The sequence below is a fragment of the Lepidochelys kempii genome, chromosome 5 (genome assembly GCF_965140265.1).
Source record: "Lepidochelys kempii isolate rLepKem1 chromosome 5, rLepKem1.hap2, whole genome shotgun sequence".
Lineage (NCBI taxonomy): Eukaryota > Metazoa > Chordata > Testudines > Cheloniidae > Lepidochelys > Lepidochelys kempii.
In genome coordinates, this window is record NC_133260.1 from 98,448,003 (window position 1) to 98,468,647 (window position 20,645).

Genomic DNA, 20,645 nt, shown 5'->3' on the forward strand with positions numbered 1-20,645 from the left:
ACACATGCAAATTTACACACACGCAGGCCTTTCAAATCCTCTCCAGATACAGGCTAGACACAGCCACACCAAAAGCTCTCCTGTCACTACAGTTCAAGTGAGTACATGTGTGTGCAGCTCGAAATAATTCTAGAAATATACAATAACTAATTATATATTTTATTAAAATTTTTACTAAAATAGTTATTCATTATTTTATTGCTGTAATTTTTACTGTCTCTCTTAATTTCACTTGAGATGATCATATGTTTATTATAAATGATAAATCACTAAAAAACATAACCGCTCAAGTTCACTGCTTGATATAGGCAACATTAGCTAACATGTTATGGTCTCGCTCCTACAGTATGTAGCAGGCAGGTGGACTGCTAGGTCCATGTGGATCCCACATTGGGGACCATGCTATATTAGAAAGTGTATATTGTGACAGAGTATAGAAGTGTATAGTATCTGTATGTGAATCAGGTATTAAACATGAAATGTTCTGAAAGTAATCAAAAAGAAACCCAGTCTGATTCCGAAACCAACCTCCTAACTTCTCCTAACCAAAGGCTGACTTTCAATCCCCTCCCATCTTCCCTGCCCCCCAAAAAGTGCTAATTATGGTGGTGGAAAGAGAGTGCCATTCATGCTGCATAAACTTGGGAGTGCATTTTATACTACAGCTGTATCCTCTTGATGAACAGTGGAGTGAGTGCAGCAGAAATGTTACGTATGAGCAACTGGGGTGTCAGTTGCTGCTGTCTTTATGATCACACAACAATATGCTGTTTTACAAGCTAATTTGTTTGCTTAACCTTGAGTGCCAGGTAGACACTGGCCCTGTGGATTTTCAATGTACCTAGGGCCAGATTAACTAACAGGCCCATATTTCTGTTTCTCTGTGATATATGTGATGAGCAGACTGGCTGCAGCATGAGGCTGCTGCTCCAGGCCTAGATTAGATGCACAGGAGGCTGGATACACATGAGTTCCGCTGTGAGTACCAGGGGCTGCTCCAGTTCTCTTGGTGGCCAGGAAAGGGGGACATCCCCAGCTGCTGTCTGGGTACCCAGAGGAAGACTAACTCCCCCTAATGCACTAGAGACTTGGGCCCTATGAGCCTAATGCTGCTCTCACTTGCACCCATATAGAGACTGAAGTCCAATTAAGTTATATCAGAGTAAAAGCACTGTAGAGCATAGTCGGTCCCTGTCTTTACAAGTGAGGGTTGAGAGGCATGCCCAGCAGTATATGTCAGTATAGGTCCCAATAATGGAGCGAGGGATCATTCCTGAGTGATGTAAATCACTCCACAAAAGGACTTAGCATGCTGCCCCACAGTGGTCCCAGCACTTACTAGCTCAGTTCATGAAGACCAGCAATGGGTCTCAAACTCAGGTCTGTCATAGCACAGCTGAGCACTACCACTAAGTGATCCATTAGTTCACACTGGCAGATTTATTTAGGTATTTATTTATCTCTGCTCCGACAATGCACAGCAGCTATAAACCTAACTTTACAGCTGCTGTGTGTCATCAGAGCAGTGCAAAAGATAGCAGGGAATATTGCTGAATCTGGTCCCATAACCTTAGCCTGGGACTGACTCACCACTGTTACCCTAATTCTTTGCTGATTTAACTCCACTGATTTCAAGGTATCCAGTTTGATACCTATTGAGCTACAGTGGCATAAAGCTGGAGTAATACAGTGGTGAATCAAGCCCAGCATTTCAGAAGTGGCAAATATGTGAATTTCTGTGTTTCATGCTTGATTTCACAGGCAACGTGAAAAAATCCACCCAGCCCTGCTGGCTAAGCTGACCTAGTATACAACAGTCTGTTAATACCATACATGTTCTCTGCCACACCTACCAGATCATGCCTTGGTTAAAGATCAGTCCCAGCACATTTCCACTTATATCAAACTCTGAATAGGAAGGCTGAAAGAAAAGGCACAAATGCTTCCATTAGGCTTGCAGATAATGTTTTAAACTGACACAGAGGAGTAGATTAAAACTGTCATCTACAACAGCAACAACATATTGGCAATGTCTTCTCAAGACTCTTCTGTTGCATATTAACAATGATTCATGAAACAAATGAATATGACTCAAGACTAATGTGTTGCCTTCAGTACAGCCTGCAATATTTCATTATAAATCTTATTGAGCTCTTTGAAGAGGTGAAGGTAGTACTGGAAAGTACAAAGAGTTCCATTCTTATTGGATATGCTTTGAACTTTTAAAACAATGATTCATAGATTCTAGAAGGAACAACTGAGATCATCTAGTCTGACCTCTTGCATAACATAGGCCGTAGGATTTCCCTGAATTAATTCCTATTTAAATTAGAGGATATCTCTTTAGAAAATATATTCTATCCTGTCCAGCAATGGAGAATCCACCACAACCCTGGGTAAATTGTTCCAATTAACACTTGCTAATTACCCTCACTGTTAAAAATGTGTACCTTATTTCTGGCCTGAATTTGTCTAGCTTCAATTGATCTTCTTATCTGTTTGACTGTTAGGCTGAAGAGCCCTCTATAATCAGCTTTTCCCACCATGTAAGCAATTAGACTGTGATCAAGTCACCATTAATTTTCTCTTTGATAAACTAAATAGATTGCACTCCTTAAGCCTATTGCTAGAGGGTGTGTTTTCCAATCCTTTCATCATTCTCATGGCTCTTCTCTGAACTCTTTCCAATTTATTAACAATCTTCTTGAATTGTGTACTCCAGAACTGGACATAGTATTCCAGGAATGGTCACCTTTGGGCACTTATCTATGTATAAGTAAATGTGTGTGTGTGTGTGTGTGTTAGAGCTAGTCAGAATATATTGGGGGGAGGGGGGGAAACCAGGGGAAGGTTTCTCTGGAAAAGGTTGCACAGGCAACCTTAGGAAATACTATAACCTGTGTACTTGACTTTGCAACCTTTATGTTCTCTTAACGTAGCTTTTTTGTATGAAATATACATGTCTATATAGTACTGTGATATGTATGCTGTTTATATAGCTTTTGCGCTAAAGTAAAAGAATACTGCCAGCCAATACAAATTCTCACTATTTTATGGATAAATAAAGTGGATTTTAGTTTACTTCATACAATTCCAACAAAACTCTCAGTTTACTACTAGTGATCATGGAAGAGGCAGAATGAACACAGCTTGATTTTTTTTCCCCCAAATTAAATCGTGTCAACAGGGTTGATAGTGGGAGAATCTGAGGCAGATTCACTAGTAAATTCTGGCTGCTTTGTGTGCTCCAACAGCATCTATAAACCTGTCTTAATTGGCTTGGATTTTGGCTGCTTTACATTACTAGGGCAGCACAAGGTATCTAGATTGCACCGGTGAATCTGGACCCTTCACTTTTGACTTGTAAACTGAGCAAATCTCTTAAATGTGATCTTGTATTATCCACAGCTAGTTCATTTAGCTTCATCAACCAGTAAATGTATTAGTGGCACTTGAATAATAGTAACAAAAATAAGGAATCCGCTTACTCCCAAGTAAACATTCCATTCAGCTTTCATTAACATTTTATCTGAGCCTCCCATTTGCTGACTAGGATCACTGACAATGCATATTCCCAGGCACGCAATCAAGAGTGTGTGACTATCCTGTCAAAGTGTAGCTGTGCATGGCAGGCCTGCTCAAGTGTAAAAGGTATGAGACAAGGTATTGCTCTTTTAGTCCACACTTAATTAGAGCTCTTGAGCATCCAGCCTATGCTTTATTGATGTATTTGTTATTCTTTTAACATACAAGAAGGTAGTAGCTAAAAGCAATGGGGAAGCAAAAATTAGGCAGTGGTATGAAATACTAACTGGAGAAACTGAAAAGCTAAATGGCTGAATAGATCTCCTGCTTCAAATGTAAAAACTAGAAACTAAGACCAGCCTATTTAATACTTTAAATCTAAGTGAGTAAAGCAGTGTCTATACTATTCTGAGGGCTAAATGACATCTTTTATGAGTCAGGGAAAGAGGGAGGAGGAGCATGCCCAAAGTAGCTGGGTCAAGAGGCATGATCTCTTAGTCGGGTGCAATGGCTCCGGGGCACTAGGTGGAGCACAATGAGCAACAGGACTTGTTTCAAGTTGAGGGCCCATTCAGCAATGTACTGAAGCACACACCATTTTTAAGTGTGAGTAGCCCGTTGACTTTAGTAAGATTATTCCCATGCTAAAAGTCATAGTTTGGCCTAAGCCTCTATCACCTCATTGACACTTGTTCTTAAACAGTACCTGTAACATCTTTCCCAGGAATCCGGGACAGTATTATATTTTGGGGTAATGATGATGATCTAACAAGTGACATTTCTTACTGTTTGCATTTGGCCAGGCTTTAGAAACCACCAGGAAGCAAATTGGCATTTTTTTTTCATCTTTTTTCTAAAGCCAACAACATTCCCTGCAGAGAATAATAAAGGAGTTTCTGCCACTCTGGTTCAGGGACTGTGATTATCATCGATGCAGTAAGATTTATAGTACATGTGCTCCCATGGCCTTTGGTACAAGCAATATGCAGATGATACTCAGTTCTATATCTCCTTCACGTCAAACTCTGGCACCTCCACCTTTCCCAGGGCTTCAGCGAGATAAGCACCTACGTGAAGAGCAGCTGGCTGCTCTTAACACTGGGCAAATCAGAGGAGTAGTTTGTAGGAAGAGGGAAACAGGCCAAATCTATAACATCACTCTGAATGGATGGCATCTGCTCTCCAATTATTAGAGTGGCATGAAGGCTTGGAGTCATTCTGGACTTTTCAGTGCTCCTGAATCCCCTAATAGTCATAGTACCCCAAAACACCTGTTGCTACCTTTGGCCAGTGAGGAGGCTGTGCCCCTTTCTGTCCGATGTAAGATTGGTCACAATGATTCATGCGTTCCTCACCTCTGGGCTCAATGGCTGTGGTAAAGCCATTTACCACAATGGCTGTGGTAAATCTGAAGACTAACGAAGCTCCGGCTGGTCCAACATGCAGCAGCCCATCTACTAAGTAGCACAGAGCAATGAGAGTACATCATTCCAGAGCTTCACATGGCACACTGACTCCCTGTCCAACACTGAGTTTCATTTATGTGCCTGGCTTTGACATTACAGAGACTGTACCTGGTTATCTCAGGAACTGCCTTTCTCTTGAGACCAACCACAATAGCTCCATTTGTCAGGGGGGTGTTGGTGTTAACAGAGCTAAGGCTGAAACTTGCCACAACAGAGTACTTTCTCAGTGGCTGGCTCATAGCTATGGAACTCTTCCACCAGAAACCAGAATGGCAAGCATCCTAATCACCTTGCACTAGCTGTCCCTGAGTAATAACCCGACTGAATGGCTCAGTGTCATTTTTCCCCTGAAGATACCTTCTAATATAAGTAATAATACATCCATGCATACTTTCATGGCATAATACGAGGAGAGAGGGATGGATGAGAAACAAAAAGAGATTACAGTTTTACACACTGCATTCTATTTACTGTGTTGGTGTTAAATATTGTTGGTGTTAAATATTGCACCAGGATGGGTGCACTAGAAATACCAAGAAATTAACTGTGTAAGGGAACTCTGTTTACACTTAAAACTTTTCTACACTATGAGTCCTTTACCGGTATAGCTATCCCTGTATACTCTAACCGCAAAAGCACTCCTAGTGTTGGCACAGCTTATATCAGCAAAACTATGCTTTACCAGTATACCCCTTCCCTGAATAAAGCAAGCTATGTTGGTAAAAGCACCATTTTGTTGGCATAACTGTATCTACACTAGGGGCTTTTGCAGGCATATCTAGTCAGACAGGGTTCACAGCCCCGACAAACATAGCTGTGCCAGAAGAAGTCTTTAGTGTAGACATAGACTTAAGTTTACATCAAGTTCAATTCTGAATGCTTTCTATTGTTGGATAGTGAAACCAGGAAAGAACTGGCCTTAGAAAACATTATACAGACTAAGGATGAAATCATTGCTTCATGGAAGTCCATGGGATTTTACAAAAGACTTAAATGAAGCCACAGGCTTTCATTCTAGATATTCCGAATACACCTGTCACCAAACAAATTGAGTCACTGATTAAATCAGGTGAATGTTCTATGATCATGATTAATCTTAGTTAAAACAGTGTTCCAACTAAAACAATTTCTAGAATATCTAAAACCAGTTCTTTGATGCTTTTCCCCCATCCCACTGGCTGGCTTAGTCATAAAAGAAACCATTTAAAGCCTGATCTACAGCTCACAGAAGCCTTTCCAGTGACTTCAGTAGGATATAGATTAGATCCTTTAAAATGGAAATGTGTATAAACAAAGCAAAGTAGCAAGAGAGAGAAAAGGAGAGGAGAAAAGATAATATTTAATGTTGTTCAGGGATTTTGAAGATGATGGGTCTTGTCTTCCCTAAACTTGGGATGCTCAAGATTAAAATACAAATTACTACCAACATGTCAAGTGATAATCTGACAATGAAATTGAGAGAGAGAGAGAGATACTTACAAATCCATACTCCAAGTCCCAGCACCAGCAGTAATTGAAAAACCTGACAAAGACAGCTCTCAGGAAATCCCCAATTATAATTGTGATGTATGTTGTCATAGTGTCAGAGATTGTCAGTCGCACAAATTCCTGTTGATGCAATGTTTTCTTTTAAGAGAAAGTTTAGTAATAAATAAACAATACTGGGAGACATCCCCAGATGTGTTCAGCACATTTTAGAAGAGAGGGGAACTTTCTGCCCCTTTACTATCCCTACTGATCCCTGGGGATTGCCAGGGGCCAAATTGGCCCCCAGCATGTTAAAGCTGTACTGTTGTAACATGCTGGGACTGCTGTAACATGGTGAATAACAGCCTGCTAAGTGACCACTACCAACTGGGACTGCCAGAGTGTAATCCAGTCCCGTAGATGATATCCTAAGTCCCCTTTTTACCCCTGACACTAAGCATTCAAACATGTAGGGTGGAACATCCTCTCTTTCCTCCCGCCAATTCCCACAGGAGTTGGAGAGGGAGGAAGATGGAAAATCTCAACATAAAAGTTGCTCAATGCCCACATCCCTCTGGGATGCCCCAGTAGATGCTTCACCACTTATCAGGCCTCACCCCAGACCTACTCTTCCCTCAATTTTTGGTCCTATTATTGTGGTTTCCAGAAAGTCAGTCACTGTCACTGATTGGTCTCAAGCGCTGCTGAACTAAAACCTTTGTTCCTCTGAGGCACACAACAGATTGAGTTCCACAGCTTGTAATTCTGCACCAGTGCGTCCGGCAGAGAGTCTGTTAAACTGTTAGTGTCTTCCGGGCTAGCTGCCCCCAACCGGTGACATCTCCACTGGGCTTTCTGGAAGGACTGTAAGATTTCCCAGTGAAGATCCTGATTTCCAGATGGGGAAATTGGCAGTGTGACTCGAGCATCAAAAGCTAGGATTCAATGGAGGATTTGGTCTCAGAGAGAGGAAAAAGGTGGAAGTTAAGAGAGAGAGAATAAGACTTGGTCAAAAGGAGGAAAACAGGCTGCGGGGAGATCACAGAAGCCACATAGAACATGGATACTGAAGATGAATATGTATGTTCAACAGAATCAAACAGAACTGCTAGGTACATCCATCACTAAACTGTGCTGCCTGAAACTGCCCACAGTCTTAAATTGCAGCAATTGCACCTGTTCCATAAAATATGGAGAAATAACTTCTTAAATGCAGTGATGGCTATTCACAATTTTGTAAGACTTGTCTTGTTGAATTACACATGATGTATCTTTCGGCACACTAATTTTGCTGTCACAAATTGGTTTTGGGTGATCAGAATTCCAATCAAAATGGTGCCAGTCATCTTCCACATGGTAAATTCATCACCTTTCATGAGTGCTAAACATGCTGTATAAGACAGAGAGAAGGCCAAGAGGATAGAAAAACAGAGGAGAAAAGAAATGTTTCCAGTCACCATTACAAGCTATAGTCAATGTGTGAGGGCAACAGGAACAGTGAGGGCCTCAGAGGATTCAAAAAAGGAATAAGCATTTCTCTGCCCATTAGCTAAGGAGTGACACGGGACCCTGTCTTTCCCCGATCCCCAGGTCTTTTCCTACTTTAGGGAAATGCCAGGTGACAACAGAAACAAAGAGTGGTGCTGATGTAAAATCCTCTGAGAGATTCACTATTATCCTAAATTAATTGCATTACCTGCCCTACCATTGTTTCCCAACATGGCCCTCTAGGGATGTCTGCAGGATCCACCTGTATTGGAGGAGCAGTGGCATTTTCTGATATCGTACCATTGTAGAGGCTGGCTTCCCATATTGTCATGTTATACTTCACTATCTTCTCTTCTTCCAGCTGGAAAAAGAAATCCCAAATGTGTTTTTACTAAACAACAGATCAGCTGTATGAACTTAACTCAGTGGTTCTCAATCTTTCCCATTCCTAGACCTTCCCAACACCCTAGAAGTTCCGTCCCTTTAACTGGAAGGGAACAACATGGGCATGGTGGAGTGGTCGCTGCTAGAGCTGGTGGTGGGGAGGTGCGGAAAAGTTACCTATCCTGTGAATTTCTTTGAGATTTTGAAAAAAAAAAAATCCTGAATCACAATGAAAAGTAAAGATCTTGGGGAAACAATTGCAAAATAAAAATGAAAAATAATTAGGTTTGCATCAATCAAAATGTTTTGTTTTGATTTTGACCATTTCTTTAAATTTTTGACTATAACTAGCTTAATGTTCTTAACATGAAGTCAGTTCAAATGAGAGATTTGTGTTCTGAAAATGTCAAAATGAAATATTTTGACAATTTCAGAATTTTTTTTTCAATTTTTTTTTTTGAGTTGAGGAAATTGTTTAAACCAACTCTTTTTTTCCAATAAGTTTCAGGTTCAACAAATCAGCATTTTTTCTGATAAAAAACTTTTTTTTATTGAAAAATTCCTGCCCAGCTCTAGTCACAACCTCTTAACACCTTAACGGTCTCCCTGTAGGTCACAGTCCCATCTTGTGAATCCTTGACTTCAGCCATTAGAAGTTTTTAAAAAAACACATTCAATGGTGATGGAAGACTTCCTGGTTAGCTTGCCTTGAGATTGATCTCATCCATCAGGGCAATGATGAATGTGTATAGATTGCCCAAGAAGAGAGCAAAGATGCGCCCCAATTGCCATCTCAGAGCTATTCGAGGGTGGTAATTTTCCAGAGAACTGATTACATCAAATAAAGTCGGACAGAACATTCCCAAGAGAGACATGACCATGTTCACCTGCAAAGAATCACACAAGAAAAAGTTAGAGATGAGTCCTGGGATTTTGCTCTTCCCCTGCCATTTTAGCTGGCATTTCACCCAGTGCATAAACAAAACTTATTGTGGGAGTTCACATATGATGTTTATATGGGGGATGGAGGTGGGGAAAAATCAGCTGTAATCTACTGTAAATGGATAATTGAGGAACTTTTCTTAATATCTGTTTTTAAAGTTCTTTTTAACCACTAGCAGTGAAAGGGATAATAAAACATTAGTTACTTTATTCTAAATGGCACCTATTTTCAGGCCTAATTCTGTATCAGATCTGAGGGATTTTCCCATTTCCAATAATTTTTCATGTTACATCCACCCCTCTTGTGTGTTAAGGTGAATAGATTGCCAAAGGGATCTAGGTTTAAACAAAATGAGGTATTTTTAGAACAATGCACCACTAACTCAGTATCTGGGCCTTTATATAGCCCTTAAATTATCTGTAATTGATTGTCCACATTGCAGGTGCAAATCCAGTCTGTCCTCTCCTTTCTACCTTTTGTGATTAGCATTCTGTAACTGTATTAACTTATCTATATAACTGTATGGAAGTGTATTGTGTTGAATGGTCCTAGAGCATAAAGCTATCTGTTAATAATTTTGAAACTCGGTATGGATTATATATTCCACAAACTGAATCTAATTCCATTTGGACTCATAAGGAGTTGGTTGCTGGAGTGTAGGTGAAGTAGATTTTTGTTCTTTTGTTTGGTTTTTCCCACATATCTTGGGAATTCCCTGAAATGTAACCTCTTCTGTACCTACCTTTCCAAAACTTAAACAAAATATAATAAATTTACAACATCCTAATAACAAAGGGTAGAAAGCTGAGGTTACACTTCTGTTTTCACACGTCATGTGACACGAGAAAGGGACTATGCAGGCAAGAAAAATTACCCTCTGGCATTTGCAACTACAGAGCATTGGTGTCTCGTAGAGTTTCATCAATGAGAAATAAGAATTAAATGGCATTTCTATTTGCTGCTTTTCTGTTTTTTTATTTTAATGAGTGCTAATTACTGGATTTTCATATTTATAGACAACCAGTAGCATATTCTGTATGGAGCTTGTACACAATGTAAACTCTATGAATAGCTGGAGCTTTTATGATGATAGAATTTCAAAACTGTTTAATTAAAGGTGTTTAATTATCGCTATTTAAATAACTAATTCTAGCATAAAGAAATCACATTTACTTGTTAAAACTGAACAAACAATAAGTATGTAGCTGCCATCCCTTGCAGTTTCTGGCTTTATAATTGAAGAAGGCGAAATCTATTTACCACTGTATGCTATTTATTTAACAGATGATGGTTCTTAGGTGCTTACCTATTGGTATAGCTAAATTTGATAGAAATCCTGAACATTGGTTCTTATCATTTTACATTATTGTTAGGTGTCCTTACTGTTTATTGGTGATGTTGCTATTGAACAAAACAGGCATGTTGATAATAATAGACTATCTAAGAGAATCTCAGAAGTGCTTAAGAAACTTTACGCTCCTCTGAGTCAGTACAGAATCAATGAACTAATCTCTATAGATAGAGAAACACATGCAAACACAGGTGATAGGTAGATTGGAATTACCATATTGGATCAGACTTGTGGCCAGTCTTGTCCAGCATCCTGTCTCTGACAGTGTTCTGCACCTGATGCTCCAAAGGGGGGTGTAAGCAACTCCCCAATAGGCAGTTACAGGATAATCTGGCACCAATGGAATCTCATTGTAACCACTAATAATCTGAGGTTGGTTTAAACCCTAAAGTATGAGGATTTATATCCCTTCCAAAATTCTTCCCTCTTTTTAATGTTTATTATCATAACTGTGTACTCTTCTTAATCACATAGATGTCCAGTCCCTCTTTTTAAATCATGCTAAATCTGACCTCAATATCATTCTGTGGCAATAAATTCCAAAGTCCAATTATGTGTTTTATGTGAAAAAGTATTTCCTTCTGTCAGTTTTAATTTACCACCTTTCAATTCCATTGACTGTTCCTTTGTTTCTCTATTATGAGACAGGGTAAACAAACAGAAGTTTCTGAACTTCCTTCTCTCTACCATTCATTATTTTAAATACTTTTATCATGTCCCCATTTATTAACCTCTTTTCTAAGGTAAAATATCCCATTCTTTTCAATCTCTTTGCATGTCCGTGTTTTTCCATGCCCCTAGTCATTCTTGTTTCCTGTCTCTGAACCCCGTCTTGTTCTGCAATATCCTTCTAGCTAATTACAACCATCAATGAAAAACAGCCATTTGTGGGATGGAAGGTGTAAGTCATAAAACAATACACAGCAACACTATGACTATTTAAGTCAGAAAGTGAAGAATATGGTGTGCAATTAAAAATGCAAAAAGAGATTTAGGTAGGCAGAATGTAATTGTTCACCAAAAATTTTTCTTTAAAAAAGCCCTCTCTAGATGTCTGGAAAATGCCAACCTTTTCAAGTAAATGTCTTTGAATTTTTTTTCACTTTTTTAATTGAAATTCATAATTTCATTGAAAACTTTCTTCAAAAACTCAAATTCAGTTACATCTAATATACTTGTCTGGAGAGAGCAATGCTTCACCCTGCACATTTGCTCTGCTTCAGGGTCAGACACTGGGGCAGATTCTCCCATATTGTTCACACCAATATTACATTGGGGTAACTGCAGTAGTTTAAGTGGAATTACACTGGCATAACAAGAATGTAATGTAATGGGAAATCAGGTGCTCCATTCCTAGAGGTGCATGTGCACTAGTGAATTAACCCTGATACCCACCCTATCCAATATTCAGCTTCTCCATAACTGCTGGATTTTTGCCAATCACTAAAAATCTGCAAGGAGCAGGAAGTGACCTAGAAAAGTAATGTCCACCTATAGAGCTGGGAGTAAAGGTACATATGGAACAATAATCACCAGGTACCCACTAACTAATGTGCAAACTGTACCTCCAAACACATCCTTTCCCCTCGCTGAGAAGTCAACCATTCTGGAGAGCAACCCTTTCCAGGGCACTCTGAGGGCTAGAAAATAACAGCTGCACAAGCAGCTCTGATTTTCCCGCTGCTAAGTGAGGTTATGAATCTTGTAAGTAGTGCTGTGACTGCGGTGAAGTCTAAACACAAGCCCCCAGCATCGTAAATCATGCCAGCAATGAATATTGAATGCTGATTGCTTGCTGTTTAAATTATAAGTTTAAGAATAAACTGTTTAGTAAATATAAATCACTCTTTCCATTCTTGCTGAATGCAATAGTAATAGCCTTGTCTAATATTCCCTACTACTGAAGGCAGTAATAAAGGTCTATTTTCCACGTAAATATTGTATCAATTTTTTAAAAATTAATTAGGAGGAAGATTTATATTTTATAGTAGCAAAACCTTGAGATGTCTAGAATGAAGACTGAAAGTTGACTTAATGATACCTTAAATATAAATGCAGTGATCTACTCTATCCGCACTGCTGGTAGCTCTTAAATAAGTTGGAAGGTATTTTTTTTTTGCAAAAATCCATTGTGTTTGAGCTTGCAAGATCTTAAATGTAAAATCTGTTTTTTGCTGCTGGAAAGACTTTTAATATAACAAGACCTCCTTCTCTTTCAAATGTTATTACTGACTGTTTTGGCTGAATCAGTCTGTCTTTCCACATGTTCTTTATGCTTTTATTATATGCCTTTTGTTAAGTAGCTTTATTGCTTAGGTAGTATGGACACTCTGCAAGTACTTAAGATAAAGACAAACCAATAGAAAGAGAGAATTTATGGATGTGAATTTTCTTCCCATTACATATTTTCTACCAAATTATATATTATTATTTTATGTAGGGCTTTGCATCAGTAGATAGCCAAGCATTTAACAACGGAGGTAAGGATTATTATCCCCATTTTACCAATGGGGAAACTGAGGCACAAAGCAGTAAAATAACTTACCCACATCACCCAGCAAGCCATTGACAGGAGTAGATCACAAGTCAACTGAATTTCAGTCCAGTGCACTATCCACTAGGCAACATTGTCTCCCACCACAAATCAATGTCTACTTTTTTTCTTTTCCAAAGAATGGGCTAGATTCTCAGTTGTGTGTAATCCAATTGCTACAGCCCATAAAAGGAGTCAATTGTGATCTCACTACTTCTGAGGACAGTTCTGCACTGGGCCTGGCTTGTGCCAGTGGAGAATAGCAGAAGCACAGTAATACTCGGCCATGCCCTACCCCCACTTTGCTGGGGGCTGCCAGGATGGATGGCATAGTTACTGGTTCTGCCCAGCTGGGGACCCATTGTACCAGGGAAGCTTTGTACCCTTTGGCCTCTCTGTACCACCAGACTGGTGTTAAAAGGTTGGATTGCAAGACAGAATCTGTCTCACCCTTTTTTTACAAGGAAAGTGATGAGTATTGTATATCATTTGTGCCTAATACAGCATCTTGTTCATCACTCCTTAATCACCCCTTGCTCTGAAAATTCTCCCAATGGAGTCAGTGAGAGGTTTACTGTAATGAGGTACTGAATCTTCTTAATAAATCATAGTTTACAATTCCTTGCTAGGTCAGGTGCTGTTGTGTGAATGTGACCTATGAGTTAAGCCAGGCAACATTATATAGAGTAAATGCTATAGAGCACCAATTGATGCTCTTCCCTTTTTGTGGCAGAACAAAATTTTTGCCTCAGCTACCTATAACAAAATATGTTATTTTAATCTCACATACACCAGTGTAAATCAGGAGTAACAGTAAAGTCAGTGGAGTTACACCAATATAGAATCAGTGTAAGCAAGAGGGCAATCAGGCCCAAATTTTATTTGGTCTGTACTGTGGGGAAGTGCGCTCCATTTGTTAGACCCAGACTTGTGTGTGTGTGTTTGTGAATGTTACAAATCATGTTTAACCAAAGACTTAATGGAACTCTCCTATGTCCTTGAATTTACTTTCATTTTGCTTGAAACTGTGATTTCTGACTTCTCTTTTTGCTTGTATTTAGCTGCAGAAACCAATAACAAAGGCTTAAAACAGAAATGTTAGTGTTAATATTCAACCCCATCCATCTTTCTGACTAACCCGCACAATGCCATTAACAGGCTGTATTAATAAAGTAGGCGAGGCCCTGTCACTAGTTGCTTTGAATGTGTACAAGAAATTAGCCAGGTTTAGGCATGGAGGAATTTATAGTCAGGGTTGGAATTGAAGTGGGGGAGCTCGGTGTGAAAAGCCATTTTGAAAAGCAAAACAAAACATGACTGTCTTAATGAATATGGGAAACAGAGAAATAAAAGGGAAATCCCTTGTTACACATTTACCATCCAAGCCCTAATTAGAAGACTACCAGAAAAAAAAGCACCATGGAGAGCAGAGAGAGAGAGAGAGAGAGAGAGACCTGTGGCTTCAAACCACATCTATTTCATAAAATGTGCTGGGACTAACTTCATTTCTCTCCCACCAGCCATAGTTATCCAGGCCCTCCAGGGCAAACTTCTGGGATCTCCTCACAACAAAATAGATGAGGTAACCACTCCCGGCCAGTGTGCACAGGGCCAGGAAGTTAGCAAGAACTCTCAGGAATCGGGTTAGGTGAATGTTTTCTTCTTTTCGGTTCTCCTGCTCCTCCACAATAGCTTCCTGCACTTATTGGAAACAAAAGTGTAGCTGTAAGTGAACAGCAAGAAAAGCATCAGGCTCTATATTGTCTGTGCAGCTGCTAAATAACAGTCTTTTTCAATGAGTTGTGATGAATGGACTTTACTCCTGGGCATCAGGTTTCTTAAGAAGGTGACATTGTATCAAAATCTCCATTGGAGCTGTGGGGCATTGCTGGATTTGGCTTGCATGGGTATCATCAGGCTCATTTTCTATGGTTTTGTCCCCATTGAGTTTCATTTTGAGATTCTCTTACACCTGAACTCACGTGCCAAAGCTGTAATTCAAAACAAAGCCAGCACTGACTATGAATTCATAAGGTGCTGCGAGTTTGGAGACCCAGAAGGATAAGTGTATGACCAGTTGTCAGAAATCTTTTTGTTAAGGAACTGGGAAACTTGAAAAATGTGTCTCTCCAGAGACAGCAAGGTTTCATTTTGAGGGTCTGAAATTCAGGGGGACTGAAAAGGGTCTCTGTAAAGGAACCCAAGACTAGACAAAGGCTGGATGATTTCAGATTTTGAAATGAAACATTTGCACAACATTACTCTGTGTAGAGTGCAGATGAATTTCAGGGCTCTTGAGTAACTAACCCTACCCCCATCCCTTCCTAGCTTCATCAGCAGAAAGAGCTCACACTGTCACCAAGATGTTCTTGTGGAGGGAGAGTTTAGTTACAGCTTCTTACTTTACTGTACATAAATGTATCAATCGCCCAGGAGGGCAGCTGGATTATTGCCTTCTAATAACTCTATGTGGCTCTGCTTTCTTTACTCCACTTTTTTCTATTACATAAGGAAAACGAGAGAGCAGAAATTCTTGGGGGAGTTCTGACCCCTTTGAAGTCAATGGCAAAAGTCCTATTGAGCTCAGTGAGGCCAGGAATTCACCCTTTGACTGTTCAGTTCCCAGCCTGTTTATAGAAATGAAGGTAGGATGGTTGCATCATGTGATATCCATCAAGAACTTTACTCTCTCTCTCTCTCAAGTGATTTTCACTCTTTTCATGCCAGTTCCTGGCTGCCCCCGTGTAGGTGTAGGAGAATGTGAGGCGAGGACACAGGCAGACCTTTACAGCCCTCTAGCCCCCGTGGGAATCTGCACAAAGAGCCACTGTTGCTTGAGCTCCTTGGGCCTTATTCTCCACCCACAGGACCTGAGTAACTTCCAGTGAAATTACTTGCATGGGGGAGAGATGCCCTTTATGCATAAAGTGGAGGGGATTATTAGCACCCTGGACAGTACTCCAGAAAGCACAGAGGGTGTGGCTGGCTGAGTAGTGTGGAATTAGTGGAGCTCTTGTCTCTCCAATTCCTTAACACAGCCCCAGCCTCCTGCACTCTCCACACCAGCAATGGAGAAGAGAGCATGCTGCATCTCCAAAATGAAGTGCATGGTAGAAGCGGTTCCTGAATTCACTCCCCCTAGTGTCCTAAGGTGCCTGCCTAAGCACTCCCCAGGCAGAGTGCCTCCAGCCAATGCGGCTGTTGCACTACCCCTCCCACACCCACGAGCACACCAGAGATTACTGAAGTCCACCAGACAGCCCTCAGTCTAGAGTCCAGTCAGTGAATGTGCTGTACTGCACAGGGAACTGGGCTGTGTTTCCCTGTTCACTTGAAAATAAAACATTTGTTGTGAGAAAACACAAAGTGACCTTGTTTTTCTTCCTGAGATGAAGGTGTGGTGTCAAACTTCTGAATCAATTTTTTTTTGACATGCCAAATGGGCCCTTGTGGCAATGACATTGCTGTCTAATGGTATCTCTTCAGAGCAGCAAGAGAATATGATGATGTCAGTGCTGCAAAATGTCACCAGCATTTTTCAAACAAAACATTTTTTTTTAAATAAAAGCACCATAGAAACTGGAAGCTAGGAATAGTGAGGAGGAGAAGAAGGGAAACATGTTTTGCACAGGAATCATTTTGCAAGTACATGTACAGCAATCCCACAGCACACAGCCGTTGCTATCAGGACTGCTTCCCTGCAGTCCGAGAAGGAAAGAGCCTGGATACCACAGTTCCACTCTCATGCTGGTTTAACAGTGATATATTTTCACTGACCGACTGACTTTGGTGTGAAGGGAGAATCAGGTTCCCACTCTCTAGTGAGCTATATCTTACCTTAAAGCTCGTTGTGATTGAGGCAAACTTATTATCTGCTGTTTCAGGATTGCCGATCAGGTAATCCCAGCTAGTGAACATTTTCCAGCTGAAATTAAAACTTGTATCATCCCCACCACCTTCCTCATTTGCATTCCTTGCCATTCTGTAAAGGCCAAAAAGATGCACAAAGAACCCGGGGTTAGAAGGAAGCAGCTGGCTCTGTTAAGTGATTTAGATTTTCAAATGTTCCTACTAATGTCATAGAATATCATGCCGTGTCATCCCGAATCCAAGAAATGCACTCCAATCCCATGATGATGAAGAAATGATGGATAGATCATATCCAGTGGAGTCAATTCATTTTCTCACCATAGAATTTCTTATTTGTTTCTTCAATAGCATATCGGAGAAATTCAGTTGGATGAGAAACTCAGCAGGAAACAAAATATCAAGAGGGAGGGATTAAGTTATCTTAAACCGAACCCTATAGAACACACTACAATGCTGCTGATCAGATCCTAGGTGTGACAAAGAGAAAAATAAATTCTAATAACTAGCCAGGAAAAAAATCTGGTTGCACCGAATAAACAAATCATAAATGCTGCTTTCTTTTATACTGCTAGTCTGTGATGTGCATATAACTGGATTTATAATAGCATCCACCAATATCAAATTGTTTCTTAAGTGGCTTGACTTCACCTTGGACTGCTAACTTCCCTATTTCAAGGTATTATCAGCCTTTTAATGTTGATGGTCAGGTTGCTGTATATTTTATTACTTAATTCAGATCATTAAGCACAAGGAAGGGATACATTACTAGGGAATGATAAATTTAGCCTTGGATACTTTCATTAATTTCATGCTCAGGGAAAACAATTTCTATTTTAAGGTTATGCTGTGGAGCAGAATCATATTATTAATAATAAACAATGTGAACCACAAAACTCCTAAGATGCACAAGAAAGCATATATGCATTAACCCAGGCTAATTGTGTCTGCTATACAGCATTCCTGCTTTCTCATCCGTGGGGACGGAGTTGTCTCTGGCAGCTGAGCTGTTCTGGAGTTGATACCGTGGGTGGGAGTGGTAGAAGATACTAATAGCACAAAGGGCTTCTGAATGGGCCTTGTGAAGCTTCTGCCCTGCTGCTTCTCTGAGACGTTGTGGGAGGATTCATTCTCCCCAGTTCCCAAAAAGAAAGTTGGTGAACTACTCAGTGTATGGGGTGTATGTAGGATGGAAGGATTTGGTCCAACATGCAGTTGGCCAATGTACCATGGGAATTTGGATATTAAAATGCATATTTTGTGTGTGCAATTACTGTTTTGTATCTGTATGCATTATATTACATGTGAGTCCAGGCAGCCAATTTTGAGTCTGTTACCATATATGTATCTGAGGCACAGATTTCTCAGTGTACTGTCTCTGCTAGTCATTTGAAGTTGCATGAAAATAACCTGCTGTGAATACCTCTTCTGACACCTCTTGTCCTCATCATCCCCTTCTCCTTTGGAAATCATCTGGGAAAATACTCTCCAGTATTATGTTCCACAAGCATTTAAAGAATATAAAAACACTGCATGGTCATTATTAAAGCAAGCAGCAACTAGATAGTGGATATATATACCCACTGTTTACCATTACAGAGAAGAAAAAGAGGAATGAGGGAAGGCACAAGAGTCTCCACAAATCCAACAGCTTCCTTGTGTCAATTTCTTGAATCTATCACACCTACCTTTCTGTAATTTGATTCCTGACCATCCAATCCAGATGGAGCCATTCTTGTATGGAGACAGGGGGCCCAGAGAGTAACATAGAGCTTCTGGGCCTGGGTGAATGCCCAGACTCCACTAGGATGCCCCAAGAACTGCAAAGAATGCCTATGGATTTCAGAATAGTTGTAGGTATGGGCAGCCATATCTCCTACCCACTCCTTGGACAGGCAAATCTGGCCCCAACTGCATGATGCACTGGAAACTCCTTAAGAGTTTGAAACTAAAATTATCTTAAATATGTGAATTCTGCAACCTTAAGGCTGTGGATTTTTCCACTTAGTGTTGGGCTGGTGAGTGAAGGAGTTGCTGTTTTGTGCCCTAACTCAAAATGGTTTCTATAAACTTAATAGTCAACTCCTCTTTCTCTCTTGTCTGCCCTCAACCACCAGCAAAAACAACAACCCTAATGACACTAGGTTTTAATTTCTGTGCTTATTGTATTGCAATGAAAAAATGGCCTTAAACAAAAGATTATATAGGGTTACCTAAATGTGGATCAGCACTAGTATCTGTGTCCAGATGGAAATTTAGCACATATGGTATATGCTTCTCCAAGGATATTCCCTTTGTTTTGTCCTCAGAGATTCTGTGTTACAGGGATTCTTTTTTCTGGTTGACAGCCACTCAAATATAATTCCCTGAGAGGATTCAGTGAGAAGAATCTTCTAATCTTCAGGAATATACCATCAAAGAAACATTTTTAAAGGCTGTTCTAGGTCAAAAACTATGCCTGCTGCATCAAAGTGTTTTGTTCTTTCTCCACACACACACATTATTTTAAACAAAAAGAATGAGGCCATTTTTTTTTTGTTTGGGAATGCTGCTTACCTTATCTAAGAAACCATGTATTGTTTGAGTTAATCCAGTGTTTGTGAAAGTGAAAAACAAACAGCCTGATACAGCACATGAAGGATGTGTGTGAGTTTCTACTACCCAGCTGTACTAGGGCGCCGGATAATCCTGACTTGCGATCGTCTGACTTTTCCAATCCTGAGCTTGTTCTAAAGAAACACTTCAGTATGCTTGTTCAGTTATTGATCTTTCTTATGTTAAGGGGTTTTTCTAGTGTGATCAAATAGGTACTATGGACCAAATCGCCACTGGCATACCACCAATGGAGTAGCCCCAGTTTATACCAGTAATGAATTTGGCCCTAAAATAAGACAACCAAACTCATTTTCACTCTGGATCTAAGCCAGGATTTAAACCCAGAATTCCAGAAGTGGAAGTGTACTAGTGTTTAGTGCACTAACCTATCTAGCCTCCCTTTCCTTTTGTCCACTTACCCATATTCTTCCTACTCTTTTTAGTATTGTGCTCTAAATATAATTTAATGGAGAAAGCACAACTGGAGACTACTTTGTCTGCCATAGGACACTAATACTTTACCATGACCAATGGTATTAATTCTGCTACACCACTGTGCAAATGTGAACTAACCACTATAGTCATGCTGAGAATCATTTACTGCTTACTGTGACTTATACAGCTGAATTTTTGGTCAGGTGTTTTCCTCTTCTTCCTTTTTTCTTTTAATTTACTTCACACCAGGTATGATTAAAAGAGGAACAACTGCATGGCCTGGATGTTATCTGACATTGTGCTAGATGCAGACTATTATCAAAGGAGGGGTCGACAGCTTTGTTCCTTGCATTATACATTCATTTTACACCTTTAAGGTGCAGAGGGAAAGTGTTATGTTACTTCAGTAAAGATTTTTTTCCCCACCTCTGCCAGACTGAGACATGCTTTCTGGTACAAATAAATAAATACTTGCCTCAGAAATTATAAAATGGCTTTAATATAGTCCAGCATTTCCTTGCAGCTTTGTCCCACCAAAACTGCATCAATCCTGCTATTAAAACTGCTACATTATCATTTCTGATAGTGCAT

At 40.0% G+C, this 20,645-nt stretch overlaps 1 protein-coding gene across 1 annotated transcript in view; it reads right to left on the minus strand.

The window, feature by feature from the left end:
* TMC1 (transmembrane channel like 1) overlaps positions 1-20,645 on the minus strand; it is a 90,228-nt gene that overhangs the window by 13,823 nt on the left and 55,760 nt on the right. The window contains exons 10-15 of the mRNA XM_073346113.1: positions 16,995-17,139; positions 14,659-14,853; positions 9,038-9,217; positions 8,155-8,307; positions 6,471-6,599; positions 1,854-1,921 (exon numbers count right to left, since the gene is read on the minus strand). Coding sequence (XP_073202214.1) covers positions 1,854-1,921; positions 6,471-6,599; positions 8,155-8,307; positions 9,038-9,217; positions 14,659-14,853; positions 16,995-17,139 — 870 coding nt within the window. The remainder of the gene's footprint in view (positions 1-1,853; positions 1,922-6,470; positions 6,600-8,154; positions 8,308-9,037; positions 9,218-14,658; positions 14,854-16,994; positions 17,140-20,645) is intronic.